The sequence below is a fragment of the Aotus nancymaae genome, unplaced genomic scaffold (assembly GCF_030222135.1).
Source record: "Aotus nancymaae isolate 86718 unplaced genomic scaffold, 86718_ANA_hifiasm-v0.15.2.pri h1tg000016l, whole genome shotgun sequence".
NCBI classification, from domain to species: Eukaryota; Metazoa; Chordata; class Mammalia; order Primates; family Aotidae; genus Aotus; species Aotus nancymaae.
In genome coordinates, this window is record NW_026988428.1 from 33,015,402 (window position 1) to 33,032,338 (window position 16,937).

Below are 16,937 nucleotides of genomic sequence, written 5' to 3' on the forward strand. Positions count from 1 at the left end.
GCCAGGCGTGGTAGTGCACACCTGAAGTCCCAGCTACTGGGGAGGCTGAGGCAGGAGAATTGCTTGAACCTGGGAGGTGGAGGTTGCAGTGAGCTGAGATTATACCACTGCACTCCAGCCTGGGTGACAGAGTGAAACTCCGTCTCAAAAAAAAAAATAAATAACCAAAATAAAAATAAAAATATAGTCCTGGCCAAGTAATCCCAGCACTTTGGGAGGCTGAGGTGGGCGGATCACGAGGTCAGGAGATTGGGACCATCCTGGCTAACACGGTGAAACCCCATCTCTACTAAAAATATAAAAAATTAGCTGGACATGGTGGCACATGCCTATAGTCCCTATTAGACTAGATGATCTCTAAGATCACTTCCCATTCTATCATTTTATTGTCTGGTTCTTACCTAATACCAATATAATGTGTGTTTGAGATGCTGAAGGTTCAAGAGTTATTGACAACATTTCACAGATGGGAAACAGGGCAGCAGGCCACGGGGTTTGCTTCAGTTCCATGGCTCCTTCCTGAGGTCTACTTCATTAAGCGATCAATATTTCCTGGCTCCTGGGTGGAACCGCAGTTACATTTCCCTTTGGAAAAGCTGGTCTGTTTTTCTCAATAGGCCTGAAGAAAAACACCAGGGCCGGCCGGGCACAGTGGCTGACACCTGTAATCCCAGCACTTTGGGAGGCCAAGGCAGGCCTCCTGAGGCCTGAGGTCAGGAGTTGGAGACCAGCCTGGTCAATATGGTGAAACCCTGTCTGTACTAAAAAATTACAAAAATTAGCCTGGTGTGGTGGCACATGCCTGTAATCCCAGCTACTTGGGAGGCTGAGGCAGGAGAATCCCTTGAACTTGGGATGCAGAGGTTGCAATGATCTGAGATCGTGCCATTGCACTCCAGTCTGGGCAACAGAGCAAGACTGTCTCAAAAAGAAAAGAGGGAAAAAAATAGGGCCAGAGTATTGTTATGAAAAATATGGCAGCACCACTTATTCTACTTCTACAGCCTACCTAGGCTTTGAAGCCCACAGTATTGAGAGTAAGAACACTTAGAGATGCTAAGATTGCCAGGAGGCAAGTAGGAAAGAGGCTGGAGAAGAGGAACAGATCTGAAGCTGCTGAGGAGCAATTTCAGTGATCTGTGGACTAGGATGGAGGAGGGGGCGGGGACCTGATCCCAAGGGCATAATGACAAGGTCAGCCTCATCTCTTCTCTCTGTTCTTGGCAACAGCCAGTCTAGCCAGAAAGAGCAATCTGTCAAATCTAATTAGAGTAGAAGAAAGTGAACAATGGGCGCCCAGCTCTAAAATGACAGCCTGGTTCAATGGGGTGGAGGAGCTCCGGAGGGATGTGTGCTTTGTGTGCTTGGAATTAGATCCTTCAAATGGATCCTTTCTGAACTCAAACTGCACAACGTCTCTAACTGGATTCTTATTTACTTCACCAGGACTCTTCAGGTCCCTGTGCCTTTTAACACATGCATATCCAGTAAAAGCAGAGGAGAACCTGGCTGTGATTCAAAGGTAAGGCTGTAATAGTAATGTAATGTAATAGTTTCATCATGCATGGCTTGGACATGGTACTGTGTGCATGCAACTGATATTTATAAATTTGCTCCCATTTCTTGTTTTGTGTTTAATTATATTGGTGGCATTAGTGTTTCTCTTCTTATTTATGCAGTCCTTTTTATTATAAGGCTTATTATTGGAATCTTGAAATTTCAAAACAGCCTGAAATTTTATTAGGACCACAAATGAACATATTTTATGATGCAAAACACTTTAATTATATTTTTGTCTTATACTTTAAATGGTCTCTCTGATTTGGATATTTTAGTTTTTGAATCAAAAGTAGGTTGCATATGATAGAATATATTTGCTGGGAAGAATAAAAATAAATAAATAAATAAAGTGGGTTGCATAGAGAAGAGGCATATTTTATAAATGGAATCAAATGAGCATATCCCTTAAAATAAATGTATGAATACAGGCTATTGAAGCTTAAAAAGCATGCATCTGCAGAATCAAGTCTCAAATAACAGCAAATATTCTGTATTATCAGCAAATATTGTACTAAAGACTAATGGTTTATTAATTTTACTATGCTTCAGTGTGGGATACTCAGACATCTTAAAGGTGTGAGAAAAAACAATTCTGTGAAGTGGGAGGAAGAGAATGGGAAGAGAGTAGGCAGCTGGTGCTAACACAATCTGCAAATTACAAGTCTCTGTCCCTCAGGGTTGGATGGTCTTCCCTATGCCTTATCTCATTTAATCCTCAGGGCACCCTGTGAAGTATGTTACTATCCTCTCTACTCTGCAGATAAGGAAACTGAGGCCTTGAGAAACTAGCCCATGGTTACAGAGAAAGGTAGTTGGGCCTTGAACCCAGGTGGTCTGCTTCCAAGTCTATCGAACTTCTCAGCAATATATTTCTGGTAGACATAGGAGACATTAAATTTTAAAAATCATTAAAGTGTGAATAATGTCAACACGAGGACCCTCCTCTAATCTGTTGGTCATTCCCGGACATGAAGGAGGCGGTGGACTTTAGCCTGGTGTATTTGTATCACTTTCCCTACTTTACTGCGTGTTGCAAACCCTTATTTTCTAACAGCATCTCTTATTTCTTTTTTGCTTGTTCATTCGTTCTTTCGTTCCTTTTTTCTTTCTCCATTATTCGAATAAATTATCTTGTAAAAAGACAAAGGGAAGTCTACCAATACTGCTCACTTCACTTCACCCCAAACCCAGTCCTTTCCCCAGAGAAACCCCTGTTAGCAATTTGGGGTGTAACCAAATTGCTATTTCTTACCTGTTTGCATGGTGTGTGTGTGTGTGTGTGTGTGTGTGTGTGTGTGTGTGCGCGTGCGCGCGCGCGCGCATCATATTGTTTTGTGTGACTTTTTAAAAGGTAAATGGTGCCATGCTGTGCTTTTTATTCTCAACTTGCTTTTTATTTATTTATTTTTATTTTTTAGATGGAGTCTTGCTCTGTTGCCCAAGCTGGAGTGCAATGGTGCAGTCTCGGCTCACTCCAATCTCTGCCTCCTGGGTTCAAGCAATTCTCCTGCCTCAGCCTCCCGAGTAGCTGGGACTACAGGCGTGTGACACCACGCCCAACTAATTTTAATTTTTGTATTTTTAGTAGAGATGGGGTTTCACCATGTTGGCCAGGCTGGCCTCAAACACCTGACCTCATGATCTGCCCACCTCAGCCTCCCAAAGTGCTAGGATTACAGGTGTGAGACACTGTACCCCGCCTTTTTTTTTTTTTTAAACAGCCTATGCCTTGTGGAGATCTCTACCTGGCAGTATGTTTAAATGTAATTCATTCTGTTTCACTCTTACATAGCATTCTGTGCATCATGACTTGTACTGTTTTCTCTCTATCTCATCTGTGCTTTTGAAACGGCTTAATGGCATACAAGTCAACATTTAACCATATTTGTATTTATGGGGCAGGTAGAGACAGGCACAAGCTTTCTGGCTGGCTGGAGTGCTACTAACAACATAGGAGAGGAAGGAAAGGTGAGACGTGCCCAGGCCAGCACTGTGAGCCCCAGCAAGAGGCCTGGGGCAGGCACAGTGTTATCAGTAGATTCGTTCCCTCTCTGCCTCTGAGTATTTGAGCATTTACCTTTTCCTTGAGCCCAGCTATTCTCCAGACATTTATTCCTTATATATGAGATAATAGTAACATACTCCGCAGGGTGCTGTGAGGATTAAACTAGTCAACTCGCAGCAGAAGACATCACACCCAGGCATATCGCGAAATGTTCTGTTATGAATTGTGCCTGTGCTGGCCTTTTTCTCTCTCCTTCTCAAATCATGTATTTCATTTTACATTTTATTTGAGCTCATTTGCACTGAAGGACTATCCCTCTCCCTTCATATATTAGGTTGCAAGGCTCAAAGCAGTGTGGTTAATAAATGGAGCTATGGAGGTCATCATGAGATGCTCTGGTGCAGGATTATGCAAGAAAGCACTAGAAACTGACTGACAGCTGGGCTCAAGTCCTGATGTGGATACTTAGTAGCGGTGTGACTCCTGTAATGTTTTGTCATCTGGAAAATCAGGGTAGTGCTAATAGTAATACTTAGTCCGTGGGGTGTGGTCAGGTGGAAATGGGATAATGTATCAAAGGAACTTAGTATAGTTTCTGGTATAGAGGAAGGTCAGCTGCTGTCATTAGTATTTAGAAAGGTTGCAACATCCCCACTTCCATTTTCTGGCTGTAGAGTATCACTCTCCAGTTTCCTCAGAAGTGACGATAAAAACAGGCTTAATCTCAAAGCACAGCTGTTTGTTGTTCCATTAGTCCATAGTTTTTAACTGTTATTTTTTTAGAGTCAGGGTCTCACTCTGTTGTCCAGGCTGGAGTGCAATGGTGCAATTATGGCTCACTGCAGCCTTAAACTCCTGGGCTCAAGTGATCCTCCTGTCCCAGCCTCCCAGGGAGCTGGAACTAACTATAGGCATACACCACCACTCCTGGCTAATTAAAAAAAATTTTTTTGTAGACATAGGATCTTGTGTTGCCCAGACTGGTCTCAAACTCCTGAGCTCAAGCAATCCTCCTGCCTCAACCTCCCAAAGTGTTGGGATTACAGGCATGAGCCAGCACTAATTTCTTTTTTAAGCAAATATTCCCTGAGTAACCACTGCGTATGTCATACCTTGCTGGGCACTGTGTGAAATATAAAGGAAGTGTGAAACAGGGCTCTTGCCCTCAAAGTTACACTGAAGTTCCTTAACACTGGAGAGAACACAGCATAGTATTGTGAACATACGTGCCATGGCTTTTTTTTTGTAATTTATGTTACTTTAAATATAGATAGATAGATAGATAGATAGATAGATAGATGGAGTCTTGCTATATTGACTAAGCTGGTCTTGAACTTCTGGCCTCAATTGATCCTCCCATCTCAGCCTCCCAAAGTGCTAAGATTACAGGCATGCACCACTGCACTGGCCTTCTGTTATTTTCAGAGGCATCTATAATTATTGGACACCTGCTCTTATGTTCTGTGTCTAGCTTCAGAATTATTGTAGAAGCTTGTCTGAGCGTCACCTATAGAACCTGAGCCATTAGATCATCTATCCCTAACCGCTAATGCCGGGCTGGTTTCCTGGCTGAGGGCAGCTCTCACTTCCTCCTGAGAGCCTGAGAGAATTAGGAACAGAGCCAGTGGGAGGAGCTGCCCTCCAGGCCACCAACGCTTGCTCTCACAGAAACATGCAGATAGTCCCTTGTTCTGGGCACAGTAGGAGCGGATAGTTAGCAGGCAGATGAAATCCAAAGAGTAGAAACTGTCTGAAAGGGCCTGAGGATGCTGTGTGAAGGGAATAAAACGACCTTATTTTTGTGATAAATTCCCAGGAAATAAACCTATAGTATTTACAAAATGTCCGCCTAGTCCTCAGCACAGTAAGCTTTCTCTGACCCACAGAACCCATTTTCTGTTTGGATGTGAACTCATTGCAGCCTGCGCAACATGAAATTCCAACCGGACATAAAAGGCCACTTCAGCTGTCAAGCCACGTGTGGATTTCGGTTTAAGACTCAGCCCAGGCAGCAGATGCTTGGGGAGTGGCACGCCTATTCCTGATACAGAAACCCGGCACCCTTTGTCTTGATCCCCAACTGAAATCAGGGATAGGCAATTCTGAATTTTTTTAAATGGGCTATGTTAAATCCTTCTTATGCGAAAAAATATCACTTATAAAGTTGAGGTTTCTCAGAGAGCTCTCCCTTTTACTGCAGAAGGGGTTTCTTAGCAAGCAAAGATATCTGCTCACTAAATTATACCTCTGTGAAGATGAGATTCTTAAGTGTAAGGTGTATGATTTGCCGTTTTGGGGTTAAGTACAATGCAGAACAATCTGTCTCCGCCACTTTTTTTCTGGAGATGTTCTTTTTATTTTATTTTGACAAAGACAGGCACATTTCTGAAATTTCTACTGGGAAACTCAGAATACAAACTTACCAGCATGTTAGAATTCTAAAAATAGTTTGACCCTGCATTTCAGAGCTCAGGGCTTCAAAACTATGCTGTCCAAACATGATTGGTGATTAATTTATTTTGACCCCCTGCAAGAAGTGAAAGCAGCTGGTTTATGACATTTGAGAGAGAGCCCATTTTCCAAAGGAGAACAAAGAGAAAGTGGCCACCCCTCCCCGCCGGGAGCCCGCTTTGCTTTGTCTGAGCGTACTCCCTCCAGGGACTGCCGCAGGGGAGGCTAAAAGCTGTGTCCTTGCGATTAGTTTGGTACACTTGGTTCAGCAGCCCCGGGAATGTGGGGAGTTGTGTGCCTGCACAGTATCAACGTTATCAGCTGCCCGTTCATGTCGCCTCTCCCTGAAGACACTTTTATAACACAGTAACACTTAGGAGGACGTTCCCCTCCTTTACTTCTGTTTCTCTGCTGATAAACAAATGTCAGGCACCTTCCTGGATCCGGTCCCTGATTCAGTGAGTTACTGTATATCCATCCATTGCCCTTTTTTGTCCTCCAAACACTGAGCTCTCGGTGCTCTTCTGGCTGGATCCAGACTGTGAAGGTTACAGCCCAACTGGACCCTTTCAGGACTTGGGGGCCCAACCTTCTGTCTCTGGGGCCTCAAGGAGCCTTCCATTCCGGATGGGTTCCTAATTACCGTGTTTCTGGTGCTACCAGACAAATGACAAGGCCCTGTTTTGACCCAGAGCCCTATAGCTGTGCCCTGATGGGAGATGGGAATCTTCATGTCTGAGGACAGGGACCTCATCAACAGCGTTACTCCTAGACTGAGTGAACTGGTCAGTCCACGAGGCTTCATCACTAGAATAAAAACAGAGATGGATGATTATGATGCTTGAACCTCTGCAAGTGGGAGGGTCCAGAAGGTTATTCCGGAACAACTGGGCAAGGGAAGTGCAAGGGCTGAGTAGGAAAAAGCGTCTGCTCAGTGCAGGGCAGCATAAACTCTGCAACATAAAAAGAGGGAAGCTGCGCCCTGGCATCATCTTGCGGGTTGCAGTTCCCGGCAACAGGGCTGGCTCCGGAGCAGAAGCGCAACCCGTCATCTTCCTGCGGGCTGCAGCCATAGGTGGAGAAAGGTGGTACCACAAGGCTCTCCCAGTGGATGGCGGTGACGCGCTCTAAGCAGACGATGGCAGAGGCTCCTATCAAATGGGTGCAGAGAAAAAGGAAGTGGAGAGAGGAGGAGGGACTAGAAATGGCACTGCAACGATCCTGGAATACAGTCAGAAATGATAAACGCCTCCACCTTGAAACGCAACCCCTAGCCCATTTTTCCAATGTGCCTCCGATAACTGCTTTTAATATGTTGTGAATCCCATTAAAGCAGGATAGAATAAATGAAAGCAGTCCCCTACCAGGTCCTAATTTTCATTCTCCTTTAGGACTGTCTTAAATAACAAGGACAACCTAAAAATCAAGCCCACCCTGTTTAGCTGTGGCAAGTGCTAAAAACCGTTAAGGCCTTTGAAATACTGCTCTCCAAACCAGAGTGGGCATCCAGGTTTCTCTGCAGAGCAGAAAGGCGGCTGCGGTTGTGTCCATGACTTTGCTTCCTTGGTTAGGGCGGTGACGTGCAGCGCCAGGGCCTGGGCCGGGGCTCTCACCCGCGCAGCGCTGCAGCTCTGGCGAGCCCTAAGCTCTCTGTCCTCTGACCAGCAGGCGGCGCTGTCTCGGGGCCGGGGCCGCCGCCCCCTCCCGCCACGATGGCCACTTCCGCTGCCGCCCTGCTAGTGCGACCCCTCCACGCCCTGCTATTTAGAAGCGGCGTTTCTTCACCGAGGGCTGTCTGGGGAAGTTTCTGTGCTCTTGTGACAATTAATACTGTTTGAAAACCTCCCTCTTGTGTCTTTTGGAAGAGTGGAAATCCTAAAAAAAAAAATTTTTTTTTTGAGACCGAGTTTTGCTTTTGTTGCCCAAGCTGGAGTGCAATGGTGCGACCTCCGTTCACAGCAACCTCCCCCTCCCAGCGATTCTCCTGCCTCAGCCTCCGGAGTAGCTGGGATGACTGGCGCCGGCCACCAGGCCTGGCTAATTTTTGTATTTTTAGTAGAGACGGGGTTTCACTATGTTGGCCAGGCTGGTCTCGATCCGCTGACCTCGTGATCTGCCCACCTCGGCCTCCCAAAGCACCGGGATTTTCGCGCCCTGCCCTCCCCCCAAAATTGTTTTTTTTAATTTGGGATTACATCATCAAAAAGTTTTTTAGACATCTCAAATGCATTTCAACTTATTCGAATAAAAAGGGCCCCTGACACGACAAAAAGGCAGTATAGATTGAAAATTCGAATGCTTTAGAAAAAAAAAATCCCCTTCCTGTTTATTCCAGATTTTTCTACAGACTTGGAGGCCAGCTCGCGAAAATTCAGCTGCGGCGCCATCTGCTGGACGCGCTGCGCCACTGCAAGGCCCTTTCTGGGAAGGTGTCGAGGTGGCAGGTGACGGCCCCATTTATTGTTCATGAGAGACTCTGGCACCAAGGTAGCATTCACAGGCAATCGGCTTCTCTACCAAGGCCTTCTCTGGAAAGCCGAGGCAGGTGGATCACCTGAGGTCAGGAGTTTGAGACCAACCTGGCCAACATGGTGAAACCTGGTCTCCACTAAAAATACAAAAATTAGCTGGGCGTGGTGGTGCGCACTGGTAGTCCCAGCCACTCAGGAGACCGAGGCAGGAAAATTGCTTGAACCTGGGAGGTGAAAGTTGCAGTGAGTTGAGATTGTGCCACAGCACTCTAGCCTGGGTGACAGAGCGAGACTCTGTCTCAAAAAAATAACAACAAAAAAGGAGACCAGTCTGACTCTCTACAAGAAAGTGGCCTGTGTTGAGGAGCCCTTGGGCCTCAATGAGTCGTCATTTGTTATATCGGTGGTCTCTGAGGAAAACCTGAGGCTTAGCTCATTTCATTTCTTCCACTGGCCCACGGGCATAGGGCTACAAACTAAAACTAGACTTTCCGTCAGTGCACACGGGGTTTCAGGGCCGGAAATCACAGTGTACTTGTTCTGAATGCTTCTGATTTTGCTGAATGGGAGGAGTTTCCAAGGTGAAGAGGATGACAGAAATGAAATTAATCTGGGAGTAGAGAGATATTAAATGTGGCCTGGGCCATGGTTTGATGTAAGATCACAAAACCCTGCCACCATTTTCCAAACTCCTCAGTCAGTTCTGATCCACTTGAAGATTTTTCTATTTAGAAGACTTCAGGCCCTTTCTACATGAGATCTAAACCTATTAGCAGACACATTTATACACATACCCCAGCAGAAGCCTGCATTCCCTCCCCAGTATCGCACTTTGTGAAAGCCCATAATCAGAAAATGTTTAGAGAACTGGTAGAAAGCAGAATTTTAGAGCAGATTGCAGTTGGCCCACCCACCTGGAAAAATATGGTATGAGGGATAGGAAGCATTTGTAATAGAAATATGCTATCAAGCATAGTCCTGGCCCAGCAAAACTTGATAGTTACTTTCTAACAAAACTGAATTTTGTATTCAGAGATGAGTTTATGATGGTTTTCCTGAAAGAGATGAAGTAGCTTTATCAATAGTATAGCCTACTGGAGCCTCACTGATTAAGTAGCCCTTGGGGTCCATGTCAAGTGACTTCCACATAAGTCATGTGTCATTTGATGACTGATACTTTCTGAGAAATGCATCCTTAGGCAATTTCATCACTGTGCAGACATCAGAGTGCACATACACAAACCTAGATGGTAGTGTCTGCTATACTCCTGGGCTATGTGATATAGTCTATTGCTCCTAGGCTTCAAAACCTTATAGCATATACAGTATCCAGTATTCAGTAACTATACTGAATACTGTAAGCAATTATAACACCGTAAGTATTTGTATATCTAAACATAAACATATAAAAAGTACAGTAAAAATATGATATTATAATCTGATGAAACCACCATCATTAACGAGGTCCACCACTGACTGAAACATCATTATGCAAAGCGTGACTATATAGTCAATGTCTTATAAGGGCATCCTTTGGTACTTCAAGAACTAAGTCCTCATGAATGAGACCTGCTGATTCTACTATGATACTGATCATAGAGAAAATGTTAACTTTCTATATCAGTGCTTGAAGAAGATACTCAGACAACTAACAAAATGAGATGAAAATCTAGAAAAATAAGATAAAAATCTACTGTGGGCTGGGCGTGGTGGCTCACACCTGTAATCCCAACACTTTGGGAGGCTGAGGCAGGAGGATCACTTCAGCCCAGGAGTTTGAGACCAGCCTGGGCAACATAGTGAGCCCTCATCTCTATTAAAGGTTTTAAAAATTAGCTGGGCCGGGCATGGTGGCTCACACCTGTAATCCAAGCACTTTGGAGGTCAAGGCGGGTGGATCACCTGAGGTCGGGAGTTCGAGACCAGCCTGACCAATATGGTGAAATCCTGTCTTTATTTAAAAAAAAAAAAAAAAAAAAAAAAATTAGCTGGGGGTGGCTCATGCCTGTAATCCCAGCACTGTGGTAGGCTGAGGCGGGTGGATCACCTGAAGTTGGGAGTTCGAGACCAGCCTGACCAACATGGAGAAACCCCCGTCTCCACTAAAAATACAAAATATCAATTCTAAATCTTCTAGGATAAAAATATTTAAATTAAAAAAATCTAGCCAGCTGTGGTGGCATATGCCTATAATCCCAGCTACTTCGGAGGCTGAGGCAGGAGATTCACTTGAACCTGGGAGTTGGAGGTTGTGGTGAGCCAATAGGGCACCATTGCACTCCAGCCTGGGCAACAAGAGTGAAACACCGTCTCAAAAAAAAAGGAGGGGGCCGGACACGGTGGCTCACGCCTATAATCCCAGCACTTTGGAAGGCCAAGACCAGCCTAGCCAAGATGGTGAAACCCCGACTCTACTAAAAATAAAAAAATTTAGACAGGCATGGTTGCAGGGGCCTATAATCCCACCTATTCAGGAGGCTGAGGCAGAAGAATCGCTTGAACCCGGGCGGCAGAGATTGCAGTGAGCTGAGATTGCACCACTGCACTCCAGCCTGGGCAACAGAGTGAGACTCTGTCTTAAAAAAAAAAAAAAAAAAATTAGCCAAGTGTGGTGGCATGTGCCTGCAGTCCCAGCTACTTGGGAGGCCGAAGTGAGGGTATTCCTTGAGTGTAGGAGTTCAAGGGTGTAGTGAGCTATGACTGAGCCACTGCACTCCAGCTGAGTGATACAGACCCTGTCCAAAAAAAAAAAAAAAAGAGAGAGGAGTGGGGGAGGGAGGAAGGAAGGAAAGGAAAAAGGAAAGGGAAGGGAGGGAAGGGGAAAGGAAGAAGCCAGGTGCAGTGGCTCACGCCTGTAATCCCAACACTTTGGGAGACTAAAGCCGGTGGATTACTTGAGGTCAGGAGTTTGAGATCAGCCTGGTCAACTTGGTGAAAACCTGTCTCTACTAAAAATCCAAAAATTAGTTGGGCATGGTGGCAGACACCTGTAAATCCCAGCTACTCAAGAGACTGAGGCAGGAGAATAGCTTGAATCTGGAAGGCAGAGGTTGCAGTGAGCCGAGATTGTGCCACTGCACTCCAGCCTGGGCAACAGAGCGAGATTCCATCTCAAAAAAAATCCACTCTGGCTGGCAGTGCATGAGTGGACTGTATGAGAAAATTAGTAAAACTAAGTTATTGGGTATCAAATTGTGACCAATATAGGAAATACTGATGGCTAGTGTAAGGTCTGTTCTCGCCGAGTTTAAAGAGAAGAAACTGAGGCCAGCACAAGATCTGATGCGAAGGGATTTATTCAGGCTCCCGGACGAGGTTCTGCGGTCCGACAGGAGGCACCAGAGAAGTCGCGCGGACTCCTCTCAGACATGGGGTTTTATAGGGAGTGGAGGCGTTTGATTGGCTGTGCCCAAGGTGAGTAGGGCAAAATGGCAGGGAGTGGGGCCCGGATGGAACAAAATGGCAGGGAGTGGGGCCCAGATAGGACAAAATGGTAGGCAGGGAGTGGGGCCCAGATAGGACAAAATGGTAGGCAGGGAGTGGGGCCCAGATAGGACAAAATGGTAGGCAGGGAGTGGGGCCCAGATAGGACAAAATGATAGGGAGTGGGGCCTGGATGGGACAAAATGCTATCAGGTAGGTGCTGGCGGCGCTTTTTTTCCATGGGCTCCCGGGGGAGGGGGTGTGTGTGTCTGAACTCCCGGCAAGGGAAGGAGGTGTGTCCAAGCTCCCAGTGAGGGGAGGGGGTGTGTCCGAGCTCCCCGCGAGGGGAGGGGGTGTGTCCGAGCTCTCCGCCACGCAACCAGCCTTGCAGCTAGTGCCACATCTATTGTATCCCACAATTCTGCTAACATGAGAATGTATCAGAAAAAACTAATTTAGTTTCTCCTGTACTGTAACTCAACAATTAACACAGAATACTTCTATGACCTCTGGGCACCAAAACGTGTGTGGGGATTTCTCCCCACCAAAAATCAGTCAATCAGTTCTTTTCTGCTATGGATACCAGCTAGGTGTTCTCTAATTCAATTCTCACACTACCTGGAGAGCCTCAGATCCCACAGGTTGAGGGTTGAGTCCCATGAGACTGAGCCCCGCTTAGGATGCTGATTGCAAGCCCCACGTGGTTTTTACCAGCTATAAATGAGGGTTCCCACAACCTCCTCCCTGGGATCAATTAATTTGCTAGAATGGCTCACACAACTCAAGGAAGCACTTAATTGTGTTTACTAGTTTATTACAAAGAATATTCACTTAAATTTTTTTTTTTCCTATTTTTATACTTAAAAAATGTGTTTACAGACAAGGTCTCACTGTGTTACCCAGGCTGGTTTTGAACTCCTGGGCTCAAACATGAGCCACCGCACCTGGCTACGAAGGATATTTTCAAGGATGCAAATAAACAACCAGGTAGAGATATGCATAGGGCGAGGTACAGAGGAAGGGGCACCAAGCGTCCACGCCGTCCCTGGGTACGCCAGTTTCTGGGAAACGCCACTTGTTCAGCCTTCCAGAAGCTCGCTGAAACCTGCCTTTTTGGGTTTTTATTGAGGCTTCATTACATAGGAATGATTGATTAAACCATTGGCCATTTGGTGATCAACTTAACCATCAGCCCCTCTTCCCTCCCTGGAATTCCAGCCCTCTGGGAATGTGGCTGGTTCCCTTGGCAACCAGACCCCATCCTGTGGCCATCCTGATTTTCACCTCATTAATGTAAACAGGTGTGGTTGAAGAGTTTGGTAAAAATAACAAAAGGTTTTCTGTCTTCCACTTTTATTACTCAAGCTTTTCCTGAGTTGCTTCAGGACTCAGGACAAAAGGCCTTTAACAAAAGATATTGTTCTAGTTACTTAGGAAATGACAAGGCTTACAGGAGCTGAAAGCCAGGAATAGTGGAGGAAAACCAAAATATATACACCGTAACATCACATAATGTATTAATATTTGTAGAGTCGGCCAGGCACATTGGTTTATTTCTGTAATTCAGCACTTTGGGAGGCTGAGGCAGGCGGATCACGAGGTCAGGAGTTCAAGACCAGCCTGGCCAACATGGTGAAACCCCATCTCTACTAAAAGTACAAAAACTAGCCAGGTGTGGTGGCACATGCCTTTAATCCCAGCTACTCAGGAGGCTGAGGCAGGAAAATCACTTGAACCCAGGAGGTGGAGGTTGTAGTGAACCGAGATTGCGCCACTGCACTCCAGCCTGAGTGACAGAGCAAGACTCTGTCTCAAAAAGAAAAAGACAGAAGAAATCGCCTGAAGCTGGGTGCAGCTGTGGTCCTGTAGTACCAGCTACTCAGGAGGCTGAGGCAGGAGGATGGCATGAGCCCAGGAGTTGGAGTCTAGCCTTGGCAACAGAGGGAGATGCTACTTCTTTTTGTTTGTTTGTTTGTTTAGATGCTGTCTCTAAATAAATAAATAAAATAGCTTGATAATAAATCAGCACTGAACATTGACATTAAGTAGAGACTTAAGCATGTCTCAACGAAGGTTTTTTTCAGAGCCTCTGGATTGGGACAGGACCAAGATTTTTTCAGGGCCTCTGGCTTGGGACAGAATGGAGGTAGAGCAGTGAAATCTTCCACTGTGTGGCACAAGGCAGTCCCTTGAAACTGTTTTCTCCTGTTGTTCTGCTTATTTCCGTAACTTGTTTGCTAGGAGGGTGCCTCCACCCTCAGAGCACAGCCACACACACACACACACACACACACACACACACACACACAACCTGCCACCTTCCCCACAGACATGCCAAGAGCATTCGCTGAGCACTATTTTTGGGGAAGCCAATATAAAAAGGTTGCCCATTCCCCTGGCAGTTGAGCTCAAGATTCAAATATTTATGTTTGGCAAAAAGCAAGGGGAACATTTTTCTGGAGGTGACCTCTCTCTTGACTTTCAGCTTGTTCTAAAATTGGGCTTTTGAGAATATGTGACTATTCTCTGGAAAAAAAGAAAAAAGAAACATTAAATTCGGTAGTTTCTATCTGGACCCTAGAGTTAAGTGTGTCCCTCACATTGAAATCCTGGTTCCATAGAGGAATTGCCTAAACAATAGCAATTGAATTCATTTTTGTTTTTTCAGTATAGATCAGTCCTCTTCTCTCCTCTCCCCACAAAATGTCAGGCTCATCAGAGTTCTTGGCTTTCTGGCCACGTCCTGGACCCCCCAGGGCGCCTGCTGAGTTGGCAGCACCTCCTAGTTCCCTACTGTGGCTCTTTGTTTTTTTTTTAAACAAGACAGGTTTCACCATGTTGGTCAGGCTGGTCTCAAACTCCCGACCTCAGGTGATCCACCCGCCTTGGCCTCCAAAGTGCTTGGATTACAGGCGTGAGCCACCACCCCCGGCCAGCTCTTTTACCTACTTATTTATTTTTGAGACAGGCTCTCTCTGTCACCCACGCTGGAGTGCAGTGGTGTGAACACTGCTCACTGCAACTTCAACCTCCCAGGCTCAAGTGATCCTTCTGTCTCAGCCTCCCAAGTAACTGGGACTACAGGCATGCACTACCACACCGGCCTAATTTTTATTTTTTTGTAGAGACGGAGTCTCACCACGTTGCTCAGCTGGTCTTGAACTCCTGGGTTCAAGCAGTCCTCCCACCTCAGCCTCACAAAGTGTTAGGATTACAGGCATCAGCACTGCACCCAGCCCACATAGCTTTATTTATTTATTTTTTTTTTGAGATGGAGTCTCACTCTGTCGCCCAGGCTGGAGGGCAGTGGTGAGATCTCAGCTCACTGCAACCTCTGCCTCCCGGGTTCAAGCGGTTCTCCCACCTCAGCCTCCTGAGTAGCTGGGACTGCAGGCATACACCACCATGCCCAGCTAATTTTTGTAATTTAAGTAGAGACAGGATTTCACCATGTTGGCCAGGCTGGTCTTGAACTCTTGACCTCAGGTGATCCACCCACCTCAGCCTCCCAAAGTGCTGAGATGACAGGCATGAGCGACTGTGCTCGGCCCTATCATAGCTCTTTTTTTATTTTTATTTTTTAGATATTGCATGAGTAGGAACCTATCATAGCTCTTTTAATACCATGTATAATATGATTTATCTGTGTCTCCCATACCAGACACTTAAAGTTTATGAGAGTGGGGCCAAGATTATCGTGTTCATTTTGCATCCCCAGTACCTAACCAGTGCCTCAGACCAGGCAAATGTCAGGTAGGATTCAACACTAAGTTGAGAGGGAAAGGTGTTTCCAGAGGAGGAACTGGCAGGATCATATACAAACGTATAGATCTGGAAGAGTGCCAAGGAGCATGACTGGTTTGCTTCAGCCTGAAGGGACTGACAGGAGGTAAGATGGGGTGATTATGATGTTGTGAGTGTGAGTTTAAGGCAGTGGTCAGCAGACCTTGAAATAGTTACAATTGCTGCAATTTCTGGTATATGATAAATGCTTTATATATATTTTCTTTCTTTCTTTCTTTCTTTTTTGTTTTTGATGGAGTCTTGCTCTGTTGCCCAGGCTGGAGTGCAGTGGCACAATCTTGGCTCACTGCAACCTCCGCCTCCCGGATTCAAGCAATTTTCCTGCCTCAGTTTCCTGAGTAGCTGGGACTACAGGCTCACGCCGCCATGCCCAGCTAATTTTTTGTATTTTAACAGAGACGAGGTTTCACTGTGTTGCCCAGGCTGGTCACGAACTCCTGAGCTCAGGCAATCAGCCCACCTCGGCCCCGCAAAGTGCTGGGATTGTACGTGTGAGCCACTGTGACCGGCCTTTGTACATACTTTCTTTTTTTTTTTTCCACAGAAAGTGATTCGGTTCCAATGCATACACACACTTTCATCAAAATCTTAGAGCTTCCTCCTCCTCCTCCTCCCCCTTCTTTTTTTAGATGGAATTTCGCTCTTGTTGCCCAGGCTGGAGTGCAGTGGGGTGATCTCGGCTCACTGCAACCTCCACCTTCCTGGTTTAAGTGATTCTCCTGCCTCAGCCTCCCAAGTAGCTGGGTTTACAGGCACCCACCACCACACTCAGCTAATATTTTGTATTTTTGGTAGAGATGGGGTTTCACCATGTTGGCCAGGCTGGTTTTGAACTCCTGGCCTCAAGCAATCCACCTGTCTCAACCTCCCAAAGTGCTAGGATTACAGGTGTGAGCCATCGCACCTGGCCAAAAGCTTAGAGCCTTCTTAGACAAGGTGGCATGAGGGAAAAAAATGTGGTTTGGAGCCACAGATGTAGCTCATTCCATTTGTAGAAAATATTACTCAACTGGTAAAACCAGTCCCCATGGCCAAACCAATCAGTCAAATGGACTTATTTTCTTTTTTTGTTTTGTGTTATGTGTTTTCTTGTTTTGTTTTGAGACAGGGTCTTGCTCTGTCACTCAGGCTCGAGTGCAGTGGCACAATCCCACTCACCGTAGCCTCGACTCCCCGGGTTCAAGCAATCCTCCCACCTCAGCCTCCCCAGTGACTGGGACTGC

General features: G+C 45.9%; 1 protein-coding gene across 1 annotated transcript in view; it reads left to right on the forward strand.

The window, feature by feature from the left end:
* The first annotated feature begins 1,292 nt into the window (after positions 1-1,292).
* The window catches only part of LOC105709379 (tubulin alpha-1C chain-like), a 47,882-nt gene continuing 32,237 nt past the window's right edge, over positions 1,293-16,937 (forward strand). Inside the window, 2 exon segments of the mRNA XM_021665927.2 lie at positions 1,293-1,398; positions 1,401-1,522. Of these exon segments, the coding sequence (XP_021521602.2) occupies positions 1,308-1,398; positions 1,401-1,522 (213 nt within the window). The 5' untranslated portion in view covers positions 1,293-1,307.